Source organism: Mustelus asterias, chromosome 7 (assembly GCF_964213995.1).
Source record: "Mustelus asterias chromosome 7, sMusAst1.hap1.1, whole genome shotgun sequence".
Taxonomy (NCBI): domain Eukaryota; kingdom Metazoa; phylum Chordata; class Chondrichthyes; order Carcharhiniformes; family Triakidae; genus Mustelus; species Mustelus asterias.
The window spans coordinates 42703646-42716183 of NC_135807.1; the positions used below are offsets into that span (position 1 = coordinate 42703646).

Below are 12538 nucleotides of genomic sequence, written 5' to 3' on the forward strand. Positions count from 1 at the left end.
CTGGCCCCCCCCATCAGAGATCCATCTCCCCCCCCCCGAGATGCACTCTCGCTCCTGCTTTTCGCTCCCGCTTTCTGCGGCTCGGGAGTAATCTGACACGGGTGCGCTTTTTCCAATTTTTTTCTAACTGCGCATGTGCAGTTCAGAGCTCCGATCGTTTCGACTGTGCTAAGCCCCGCCCACAGCGCGAATGGGACTGGAGATGGCTGAGTGCGTATGGGGGCGCCTGAAAGCAGATTTCTAAGTCGGATCTGCATTACGCCCCGATTCGGCACTTAGAGTGACAACGGTAAAATCAGGCCCTATGTGTGGAGTTTTCCAAGGCTATCAGCCGTTCATCACAGCAGATTTTAAATAATTTGCTATGACCCCAGTGTTATGTGTTATATCATACCTTGGAAATCACTTGGTGGGTGCTCAGGAAGGCTTTTACCCAACACCAGATTTGAAGGATCGATTAGTATTTCCCTGTGGGTGCCAAGAGAAGATGTCACCTCATGGGCTCCTCCTCCATTGTTGAGGCGCAATGTAAACTCGTTGTCATGGCGATCCATGTTTAAAAGAGACCATTGACCGTTGTCCACACGCATTGTTTGCAGTTTCAATGAATGTTCCCAATCACCAAGGTTGACACGGATCCCAAAATATCCACCAACGATCTATTTAATCGAGGCAAAGCAAAGCAGAAAATGAAAAAAAGGTTTCCAAGTTTTTAATAATCATACCATCAATATCGTCAGGGTTACCATTGATCAGAAACTTAACTGGACCAAGACGGTGGTGTGGCGGTAGTGGTGATATCACTGGAAAATGGGATTAGCGTGCCTTTAGTGGTAGTTGTTGTCGGTGCAAACTTGATGGGCCGAAGGGCCTTTTCTGCACTGTATGCCTCTGTGACTCTACAACTATGATTCTAGCAATCCAGAGGCCCAGGCCAATCCTCCAGGAACATTTCTTCCTGGCAAAATCCTCCAGGGACAGGGGCTCGAATCCCACCAACCTCATCAGCTGGTGGAATTTAAATTCAATTAATCAAAATTTGGAACAGAAAGTTGGTCTCAGAATGTCCTTTAGGGAAGGAAACCTGTCATCCTCACTCAATATGACCTACCTGTGACTCCAGACCCACAGCAATGTGATTGACTTTTAACTACCATCTGAAATGGCCTAGCAAGCCACTTTTTTCAAGGGGAAATTAGGGATTGGGTACAAATGCTGGCCTTATCAGTGACACCCAGATCCCATGAAAGAATAAATAAAAACATTCTGTGACTATGGCCAGAATTCTCCATTTTCATGACTCAGTTGCTGGCGACTCCAGTGCCGCCTTTTCTGCTGGTCAGAATGGCAGGATCCCATGCTTGGTACCTCATTAATTATGCACAGGTTAGTTCCCCTCTGAATCACCCTGCAGGCTCACAGCTGATTCGTTTGCCCGCTGTCAGCTGGCGGGTTCAATGGTCCTGGCGCCATATTTACACACTTATTTATGCCGTTAATCCTCCTAAACTATACATCTTGGGACCCGAAAGGGTAATTTAGCATGGCCAATCCACCTAACCTGAACATCTTTGGACTGTGGGAGGAAACCGGAGCACCCGGAGGAAACCCACGCAGATACAGAGAGAATTTCTTATGATTCTTGCAAATTCTAGGGAAGGGCAATGGCCAGTGTACCCTCTAGTGATGCATTTAGTACTTTAGTTTTGAATAGATGTTCTTGGTTACCACCTCCAGTATGATGTATTCGCTGGCGTCCTCAGATGCTAGGCTGAAGAAAGAACAGTTGGGATTCCGGGTGCGAAGCATCAACTGCACTTGTGTTCTGCGAGTGCTGAGAGCACCTTTCTGCTGGTACTGAATCAGACTGTCCTTTTCAAAGGACCATTCAGGTAGAGCTGCAGGAAAAACAACAGAATGAAGAGCCATTCAAAGCTTAACAAAGTAAAGCACAAAGAATAATTCTCTCTATTCATTGAATAGCAAGAAGTCTCACAACACCAGGTTAAAGTCCAACAGGTTTATTTGCTATCACAAGCTTTTGGAGCGCTGCTCCTTCATCAGGTGAGTGGAGAGTTGGGTTCACAAACACGGCATATATAGACACAGACTCAATTGCAAGATAATGGTTGGAATGCAAGTCTTCACAGGTAATCAAGTCTTTACAGGTACAGACAATGTGAGTGGAGAGAGGGATAATCACAGGCTAAAGAAGTGTGAATTGTCTCAAGCCAGGACATTTAGTAGGATTTTGAAAGCCCAGGTCAAATTGTCGGGGTTACACATAGCGTGACATGAACCCAAGGTCCTGGTTGATGCCGTCCTCATGCGTGTGGAACTGACAGCCAAGGCCTGTTCCTGTGCTGTACTGTTCTATGTTCTATACATAGCATTACATAGAATATCAGGCAAATAGACAGGCCACGCAGCCCAACCTGTCAGTGTTTATGCTCCATTCAAGCTCCCACTCTATCATCATAACCTTCTGTTCCCTCTCTCTCATATGCTGTTCCCTCTTCAATACATCAACCAGCTAGTCACTGGGAGAGCGAGTTCCACATTCTTGCTCCTCTTTGGATAGGTTTCTTCTGAATTTGCTGTTAACTTTCTTATATTGTCACCTCTAGTTATAAGCTCTTCCCCACAAGAGGAAACACTCTATTTGTACATGACGCATCCATGTGTAGGCCGATGTGGACGTGAGCAAAGGATTGGATTGTGAAACCTTTTATGCTCTAAGAACCTGCCAACACCAACTGTCTGAACTCACACACGATGAAAAGCCTTTTGAATGAGGTGACAGAGGGCTGCTGGCACTTGATAATAATATTCCAGTCAATGCCAATGGCAGATCAGGGATGGGGAGAAAATCAGACAAAGCAAACACATTTTGACATATCCTCTTCCACCACCTTTTCTCCCCATCATCTCACATCAGCTGAGATGGTGATCAGAGGACTGGATGCGCTAGTCACTGTGCTCAATTTGCGGTGCTCCCACATTTTCCATTCATTACAATTTAATACAGCCTTTGCAGTTTTGAAATGAGAAGGGATGAGGGTGACCCAGAGATGGTTTACATCCATGATTTCTTCCCCCTCCATGAGAAGGCATCTGGCTTCCTTTTGGCATTTAAATAGCAGCAATACAATCAGTTTGAGAATGGAGCTACAAGCAAATCATTTGGACCAATCCATACTCTGGCACCATACAGCTAGCAAGGCCCCATCGTTGTACATACTGCAAATATGTTGGGGCCAAAGCTCCTCATTACGGGCACAGCTAGGAAGGAACAAAAAATTGAATGTTCTTCACACAGGCTGGTATATTCTAGCTTTCTGCAAATCACAGAAATACATTATAAAATAGACTTCCTGTCATTTGTGTCTTAATAATGCTTGGAGTGAGAGAGGAGCAGAGAGGCTATTAACAGAGACAGAGGAGCAACAGGGTCATTAATTGCGAGAGAGGAGCAATGGGGCCATTAACAGTGAGAGGAGCAATGGGGCTATTAACAGTGAGAGAGGAGCAATGGGGCTATTAACAGTGAGAGAGGAGCAAAGGAGCTATTAACAGTGCGGGAGGAACAATGGGGCATTAACAGTGAGAGGAGCGATGGGGCCTATCATAGTGAGAGAAAGGAGCAATTGGACCATTAACAGTGAGAGGAGCAATGGGGCCATTAACAGTGAGAGAGGAGCAATGGGGCCATTAACAGTGAGAGAGGAGCAATGGGGCCATTACCAGTGAGAGAGGAGCAAAGGAGCTATTAACAGTGAGGGAGGAGCAATGGGGCATTAACAGTGAGAGAGAGACAATGGGACATTAACAGTGAGAGAGGAACAATGGGGCATGAACAGTGAGAGAGGAACAATGGGGCATGAACAGTGAGAGAGGAACAATGGGGCATGAACAGTGAGAGAGGAACAATGGGGCATGAACAGTGAGAGAGGAGCAATGGGGCTATTAACACTGAGAGGAGCAATGGGGACATTAACAGTGAGAGAGGAGCAATGGGGCATTAACAGTGAGAGAGGAGCAATGGGGCATTAACAGTGAGAGAGGAGCAATGGGGCATTAACAGTGAGAGAGGAGCAATGGGGAATTAACAGTGAGAGAGAAGCAATGGGGAATTAACAGTGAGAGAGGAGCAATGGGGCATTAACAGTGAGAGAGAAGCAATGGGGAATTAACAGTGAGAGATGAGCAATGGGGAATTAACAGTGAGAGAGGAGCAATGGGGAATTAACAGTGAGAGAGGAGCAATGGGGACATTAACAGTGAGAGAGGAGCAGTGGGGAATTAACAGTGAGAGAGGAGCAATGGGGACATTAACAGTGAGACAGGAGCAATGGGGACATTAACAGTGAGAGAGGAGCAATGGGGAATTAACAGTGAGACAGGAGCAATGGGGACATTAACAGTGAGAGAGGAGCAATGGGGCATTAACAGTGGGAGAGGAGCAATGGGGCATTAACAGTGAGAGAGAAGCAATGGGGAATTAACAGTGAGAGAGGAGCAATGGGGAATTAACAGTGAGAGAGGAGCAATGGGGAATTAACAGTGAGACAGGAGCAATGGGGACATTAACAGTGAGAGAGGAGCAATGGGGACATTAACAGTGAGAGAGGAGCAATGGGGAATTAACAGTGAGAGAGGAGCAATGGGGAATTAACAGTGAGACAGGAGCAATGGGGCATTAACAGTGAGAGAGGAGCAATGGGGCATTAGCAGTGAGAGAGGAGCAATGGGGCATTAACAGTGAGAGAGGAGCAATGGGGCATTAACAGTGAGACAGGAGCAATGGGGCATTAACAGTGAGACAGGAGCAATGGGGCATTAACAGTGAGGGAGGAACAATGGGGCATTAACAGTGAGAGAGGAGCAATGGGGACATTAACAGTGAGAGAGGAGCAATGGGGCATTAACAGTGAGAGAGGAGCAATGGGGCATTAACAGTGAGAGAGGAACAATGGGGACATTAACAGTGAGACAGGAGCAATGGGGAATTAACAGTGAGAGAGGAGCAATGGGGCATTAACAGTGAGAGAGGAACAATGGGGCATTAACAGTGAGAGAGGAGCAATGGGGAATTAACAGTGAGAGAGGAACAATGGGGACATTAACAGTGAGAGAGGAACAATGGGGACATTAACAGTGAGAGAGGAACAATGGGGAATTAACAGTGAGAGAGGAGCAATGGGGCATTAACAGTGAGGGAGGAACAATGGGGAATTAACAGTGAGAGAGGAGCAATGGGGAATTAACAGTGAGAGAGGAGCAATGGGGAATTAACAGTGAGAGAGGAACAATGGGGACATTAACAGTGAGAGAGGAGCAATGGGGCATTAACAGTGAGAGAGGAGCAATGGGGAATTAACAGTGAGAGAGGAGCAATGGGGAATTAACAGTGAGGGAGGAACAATGGGGAATTAACAGTGAGGGAGGAACAATGGGGCATTAACAGTGAGAGAGGAGCAATGGGGAATTAATAGTGAGGGAGGAACAATGGGGAATTAACAGTGAGAGAGGAGCAATGGGGCATTAACAGTGAGAGAGGAGCAATGGGGCATTAACAGTGAGACAGGAGCAATGGGGCATTAACAGTGAGACAGGAGCAATGGGGCATTAACAGTGAGGGAGGAACAATGGGGCATTAACAGTGAGAGAGGAGCAATGGGGACATTAACAGTGAGAGAGGAGCAATGGGGCATTAACAGTGAGAGAGGAGCAATGGGGCATTAACAGTGAGAGAGGAGCAATGGGGACATTAACAGTGAGACAGGAGCAATGGGGAATTAACAGTGAGAGAGGAGCAATGGGGCATTAACAGTGAGAGAGGAACAATGGGGCATTAACAGTGAGAGAGGAGCAATGGGGAATTAACAGTGAGGGAGGAACAATGGGGACATTAACAGTGAGAGAGGAACAATGGGGACATTAACAGTGAGAGAGGAACAATGGGGACATTAACAGTGAGAGAGGAACAATGGGGAATTAACAGTGAGAGAGGAGCAATGGGGAATTAACAGTGAGGGAGGAACAATGGGGAATTAACAGTGAGGGAGGAACAATGGGGCATTAACAGTGAGAGAGGAGCAATGGGGAATTAACAGTGAGGGAGGAACAATGGGGAATTAACAGTGAGAGAGGAGCAATGGGGCATTAACAGTGAGAGAGGAGCAATGGGGCATTAACAGTGAGACAGGAGCAATGGGGCATTAACAGTGAGACAGGAGCAATGGGGCATTAACAGTGAGGGAGGAACAATGGGGCATTAACAGTGAGAGAGGAGCAATGGGGACATTAACAGTGAGAGAGGAGCAATGGGGCATTAACAGTGAGAGAGGAGCAATGGGGCATTAACAGTGAGAGAGGAGCAATGGGGACATTAACAGTGAGACAGGAGCAATGGGGAATTAACAGTGAGAGAGGAGCAATGGGGCATTAACAGTGAGAGAGGAACAATGGGGCATTAACAGTGAGAGAGAAGCAATGGGGAATTAACAGTGAGGGAGGAACAATGGGGACATTAACAGTGAGAGAGGAACAATGGGGACATTAACAGTGAGAGAGGAACAATGGGGACATTAACAGTGAGAGAGGAACAATGGGGAATTAACAGTGAGAGAGGAGCAATGGGCATTAACAGTGAGGGAGGAACAATGGGGAATTAACAGTGAGAGAGGAGCAATGGGGAATTAACAGTGAGAGAGGAGCAATGGGGAATTAACAGTGAGAGAGGAACAATGGGGACATTAACAGTGAGAGAGGAGCAATGGGGCATTAACAGTGAGAGAGGAGCAATGGGGAATTAACAGTGAGAGAGGAGCAATGGGGAATTAACAGTGAGGGAGGAACAATGGGGAATTAACAGTGAGGGAGGAACAATGGGGCATTAACAGTGAGAGAGGAGCAATGGGGAATTAACAGTGAGGGAGGAACAATGGGGAATTAACAGTGAGAGAGGAGCAATGGGGCATTAACAGTGAGAGAGGAACAATGGGACATTAACAGTGAGAGAGGAACAATGGGGCATTAACAGTGAGAGAGGAGCAATGGGGCATTAACAGTGAGGGAGGAACAATGGGGAATTAACAGTGAGAGAGGAGCAATGGGGCATTAACAGTGAGAGAGGAACAATGGGACATTAACAGTGAGAGAGGAGCAATGGGGCATTAACAGTGAGAGAGGAGCAATGGGGAATTAACAGTGAGGGAGGAACAATGGGGAATTAACAGTGAGAGAGGAGCAATGGGGCATTAACAGTGAGAGAGGAACAATGGGTCATTAACAGTGAGAGAGGAACAATGGGGCATTAACAGTGAGAGAGGAGCAATGGGACATTAACAGTGAGAGAGGAACAATGGGGAATTAACAGTGAGAGAGGAGCAATGGGGCCATTAACAGTGAGAGAGGAGCAATGGGGCATTAACAGTGAGAGAGGAGCAATTGGACATTAACAGTGAGAGAGGAACAATGGGACATTAACAGTGAGAGAGGAGCAATGGGGAATTAACAGTGAGAGAGGAGCAGTGGGGACATTAACAGTGAGAGAGGAGCAATGGGGCATTAACAGTGAGAGAGGAGCAATGGGGAATTAACAGTGAGAGAGGAGCAGTGGGGAATTAACAGTGAGACAGGAGCAATGGGGACATTAACAGTGAGAGAGGAGCAGTGGGGAATTAACAGTGAGAGAGGAGCAGTGGGGAATTAACAGTGAGAAAGGAGCAATGGGGAATTAACAGTGAGAGAGGAGCAGTGGAGACATTAACAGTGAGAGAGGAGCAATGGGGCATTAACAGTGAGAGAGGAGCAATGGGGAATTAACAGTGAGAGAGGAGCAGTGGGGAATTAACAGTGAGAGAGGAGCAATGGGGCATTAACAGTGAGAGAGGAGCAATGGGGACATTAACAGTGAGAGAGGAGCAATGGGGAATTAACAGTGAGAGAGGAGCAGTGGGGACATTAACAGTGAGAGAGGAGCAATGGGGCATTAACAGTGAGAGAGGAGCAATGGGGAATTAACAGTGAGAGAGGAGCAGTGGGGAATTAACAGTGAGAGAGGAGCAATGGGGCATTAACAGTGAGAGAGGAGCAATGGGGCATTAACAGTGAGAGAGGAGCAATGGGGCATTAACTGTGAGGGAAGAGCATAGAACATAGAACAGTACAACACAGTACAGGCCCTTCGGCCCACGATGTTGTGCCGAACCTTTTCCGAAATCAAGATCAAGCTATCCCACTCCCTATCATTCTGGTGTGCTCCATGTGCCTATCCAATAACCGCTTGAAAGTTCCTAAAGTGTCCGACTCCACTATCACAGCAGGCAGTCCATTCCACACCCCAACCACTCTGAGTAAAGAACCTACCTCGTACATCGTGGATGTTGTCTATATGGACTTTAGTAAAGCGTTTGACAAAGTCCCTCATGGTAGGCTAGTGAAAAAGGTTGGATCTCATGGGATAAAGGGGGAGGTGGCTAGATGGGTGGAGAACTGGCTTGGTCACAGAAGACAGAGGGTGGTAGTGGAAGGGTCTTTTTCCGGCTGGAGGCCTGTGACTAGTGGTGTTCCGCAGGGCTCTGTATTGGGACCTCTGCTGTTTGTGATTTATATAAATGATCTGGAAGAAGGAGTAACTGGGGTGATCAGTAAGTTTGCGGACGACACAAAACTGGCAGGACTTGCAGATAGTGAGGAACATTGTCAGAGGCTACAGAAGGATATAGATAGGCTGGAAATTTGGGCAAGGAAATGGCAGATGGAGTTCAATCCTGATAAATGCGAAGTGATGCATTTTGGTGGGAATAATGTAGGGAGGAGCTACACGATAAATGGAAGAACCATAAAGGGTGTAGAGACGCAGAGGGACCTGGGTGTGCAAGTCCACAGATCTTTGAAGGTGACGTCACAGGTGGAGAAGGTGGTGAAGAAGGCATATGGCATGCTTGCCTTTATAGGACGGGGCATAGAGTATAAGAGTTGGGGTCTGATGTTGCAGATGTATAGAACGTTGGTTCGGCCGCATTTGGAATACTGCGTCCAGTTCTGGTCGCCACACTACCAGAAGGACGTGGAGGCTTTGGAGAGAGTACAGAGGAGGTTTACCAAGATGTTGCCTGGTATGGAGGGGCTTGGTTATGAGGAGAGATTGGGGAAACTGGGGTTGTTCTCCTTGGAAAGACGGAGGATGAGGGGAGACTTAATGGAGGTGTATAAAATTATGAAAGGCATAGATAGGGTGAACGGTGGGGAGCTTTTCCCCAGGTCGGTGGTGACGTTCACGAGGGGTCATAGGTTCAAGGTGAAGGGGGGGAGGTTTAACACAGATATCAGAAGGACATATTTTACACAGAGGGTCGTGGGGACCTGGAATGTGTTGCCGGGCAAGGTGGTGGAGGCGGACACACTGGGAACGTTTAAGATTTATCTAGACAGCTATATGAACGGAGTGGGAATGGAGGGATACAAAAGAGTGGTCTAGTTTGGACCAGGGAGCGGCGCGGGCTAATTGTTCTTTGTTTCTCGTTTCAAGGCTTCATTCTATGATCATCTTGCTGGTGCCAGTACAGAGCGAGACTGCGGATAGTTGGGAACCTGTCTCGGGGGCAGGGAATTCAGATGGTGTTCGTAAAACAGAAGGGGGAATGAATAGGGTTGGGAAGCATTTTCTGATCTGGGCCAGTGTGATCTCCTGGACTCGTTTCGATCGCCTCAGGGGGTCGGAGAGGAATTTCCCAGATTTTTTTTTCCCCATATTGGCCCTGGGGTTTTCACTCTGGGTTTTCGCCTCTCCCTGGAGATCACATGGTCTGGAATGGGGGGGTGGGGGTGAGTTAATAGGTTGTGATGAACAAAGCATCGTAGCTGTGAGGGACAGCTCGGTGGATAGGATATTGGTATGTAGATAGGCTGGAAAATTGGGCGGGGATCCTGGATTCAGGATTCAATCCTGGACCGGGGAGCGGCGCGGGCTTGGAGGGCCGAAGGGCCTGTTCCTGTGCTGTATTGTTCTTTGTTCTTTGTATCCCTCCTATATCTCCCACCATGAACCTTATAGTTATGCCCCCCAAGTAACAGCTACATCCACCCAAGGAAATAGTCTCTGAAAGTCCACTCTATCTATCCCCCTCATCATGTTATAAACCTCTATTAAGTCGCCTCTCAACCTCCTCCGCTCTAAAGAGAAAAGGCCTAGCTCCCTCAACCTTTCCTCATAAGACCTACCCTCCAAACCAGGCAGCGTCCTGGTAAATCTCCTCTGCACTCTTTCCAGTGCTTCCACATCCTTCTTATAGTGAGGTGACCAGAACTGCACACAATATTCCAAATGTGGTCTCACCAAGGTCCTGTACAGTTGCAGCATAACCCCACGGCTCTTAAACTCAAACCCCCTGTTAATAAACGCAGACACACTATAGGCCTTCTTCACGGCTCTATCCACTTGAATGGCAACCTTCAGAGATCTGTGGCTATGAACCCCAAGATCTCTCTGTTCCTCCACATTCCTCAGAACCCTACCTTTGACCCTGTATTCCGCATTCAAATTTGTCCTACCAAAATGAATCACCTCGCACTTATCAGGGTTAAACTCCATCTGCCATTTTTCAGCCCAGCTTTGCATCCTATCTATGTCTCTTTGCAGCCTACAACAGCCCTCCACCTCATCCGCTACTCCACCAATCTGGGTGTCATCCGCAAATTTACTGATCCACCCTTCAGCCCCATCCTCCAAGTCATTTATAAAAATCACAAATAGCAGAGGACCCAGCACTGATCCCTGTGGTACACCGCTGGTAACTGGTCTCCAGTCTGAAAACTTTCCATCCACCACCACCCTCTGTCTTCTATGAGATAGCCAGTTACTTATCCAATCGGCCAAATTTCCCTCTATCCCACACCTCCTTACTTTCTTCATGAGCCGACCATGAGGGACCTTATCAAATGCCTTACTAAAATCCATGTATATGACATCAACTGCTCTACCTTCATTGACGCACTGTGCTAACCACTGTGCCGCCATGAAGGTCCAGACTAGAGCAAACGAACAATACATTGTGCTGAAGTTATACTCTCATTGCAATTATCTGGAAAATCTACCCCATTATTAATGCAGTAATCCATTCCATCATCCTTTCCCTGCTCCACAAGAGATTATGCTGTATAATCTTGTTATTCCAGGTTGTTCCACATGATGGCAGTGTTGCCATTAAGCAGTACAAGATTTGCCCTCTTTCTTGCTCGCTACAAAGTTGATGTTATAATCTTTTGCAGCCTGATAAACATCAATAAAAGCTATCTTTGGTCTCAGCTTTCCATGGTTATTTTGCCCAACAGGAAAGCAACCAAGAATAGACAAAGTCAGGCAGCCTAATGCCTTATCCCAGCCCCAAACTTAATTCCTTCCCCTTTTCCTGGTTGGATAGTCAACCATTGACTGTCTCTTTCCTGCTTGTGATGTGAAAGTGCCAGTGTGGAGGCAGGTCCTTGCAGGCTGCACCATAGCCTGCCCATCCTTGGAGTGCAGGAGAAAACCGGAGCACCTGGAGGAAACCCACGCAGACACGGGGAGAACGTGCAGACTCCGCACAGTCAACCAAGGCTGGAATCGAACCCAGGTTCCGGGCGCAGTGAGGCAGCAGTGCTAACCACCGTGTCACTTCGTGTGTAGTGTTAAAATGTAGAGTGCACAGAAAAAGCACATTCTTGGAGAAGCACTTTACTTGCTTTCTCTCACTCAAAATTCACCAACACCTGGTTGAAAAGTAGGCTGTTAGTTTTAGAAGAAATTACTGGAGCAAAGGAAGCAAGTTGCAGGAAAAAGAACCAAGGGGTGGCATGAGGTTCGCAGATGTGTCCTTACCTTTGTCACACTTGTATCCGGTATAGCCTGGTTTGCAGTCACAGCTGAAAGAACCCCATTCTCCCAAACACTTTCCATGAATGCCACAGGAGAATGTTCCAGCACTGTGGCAGACTCCATCAGTCACTGCACAGCCCGGGGCACCGTTGAGGAACTCTGCAGGATTTGCCAGGTCGTACACCTAGCGCCAGAGAAAAATTATTAGTTTAGGAGTTTCACATGACATTTGAATGTGGTTGAGAATGTAATGGGAGGCTTATCAAATTAAAAGCACGTGGACTGTTTAGGATACAAATTAAACCATTTAAACGTAAGTGACACTTAAAAAAAACATGAATGATAATGATGGGGATTGAATATGTCATGTCAGACATGTAGAATTTTGAGAATATCAACAAAGATGACATTTATTCTCATTTTTATAATGCATAGGTTCATCTCTTATCTCTCTTTCAACCTCTCCATCCAGTCTGAGGGCAGGAAAGTGGCAGATCTCTGCCATTGTTTTCCTGGAACTGCCTGTGTGGAGTGAAGGAGATCAGCGTCTTCTAATTAAAAAGTTAATAACTCCAAGTACCAGGCACCATTTTAAGTGTGGTCAATTGCAGAAGACATTGGATGTTTGCTCACACCTTCCTGCAGCCTGACTCCACTGCTCCCATACAGACAGGG

The 12538-nt window shown here is 47.0% G+C and overlaps 1 protein-coding gene across 1 annotated transcript in view; it reads right to left on the reverse strand.

Moving 5' to 3' along the window:
- Nucleotides 1-12538, reverse strand: part of LOC144496048 (neural-cadherin) — a 275008-nt gene that overhangs the window by 25652 nt on the left and 236818 nt on the right. The window contains exons 27-29 of the mRNA XM_078216999.1: nucleotides 11867-12047; nucleotides 1732-1898; nucleotides 395-659 (exon numbers count right to left, since the gene is read on the reverse strand). Of these exons, the coding sequence (XP_078073125.1) occupies nucleotides 395-659; nucleotides 1732-1898; nucleotides 11867-12047 (613 nt within the window). The remainder of the gene's footprint in view (nucleotides 1-394; nucleotides 660-1731; nucleotides 1899-11866; nucleotides 12048-12538) is intronic.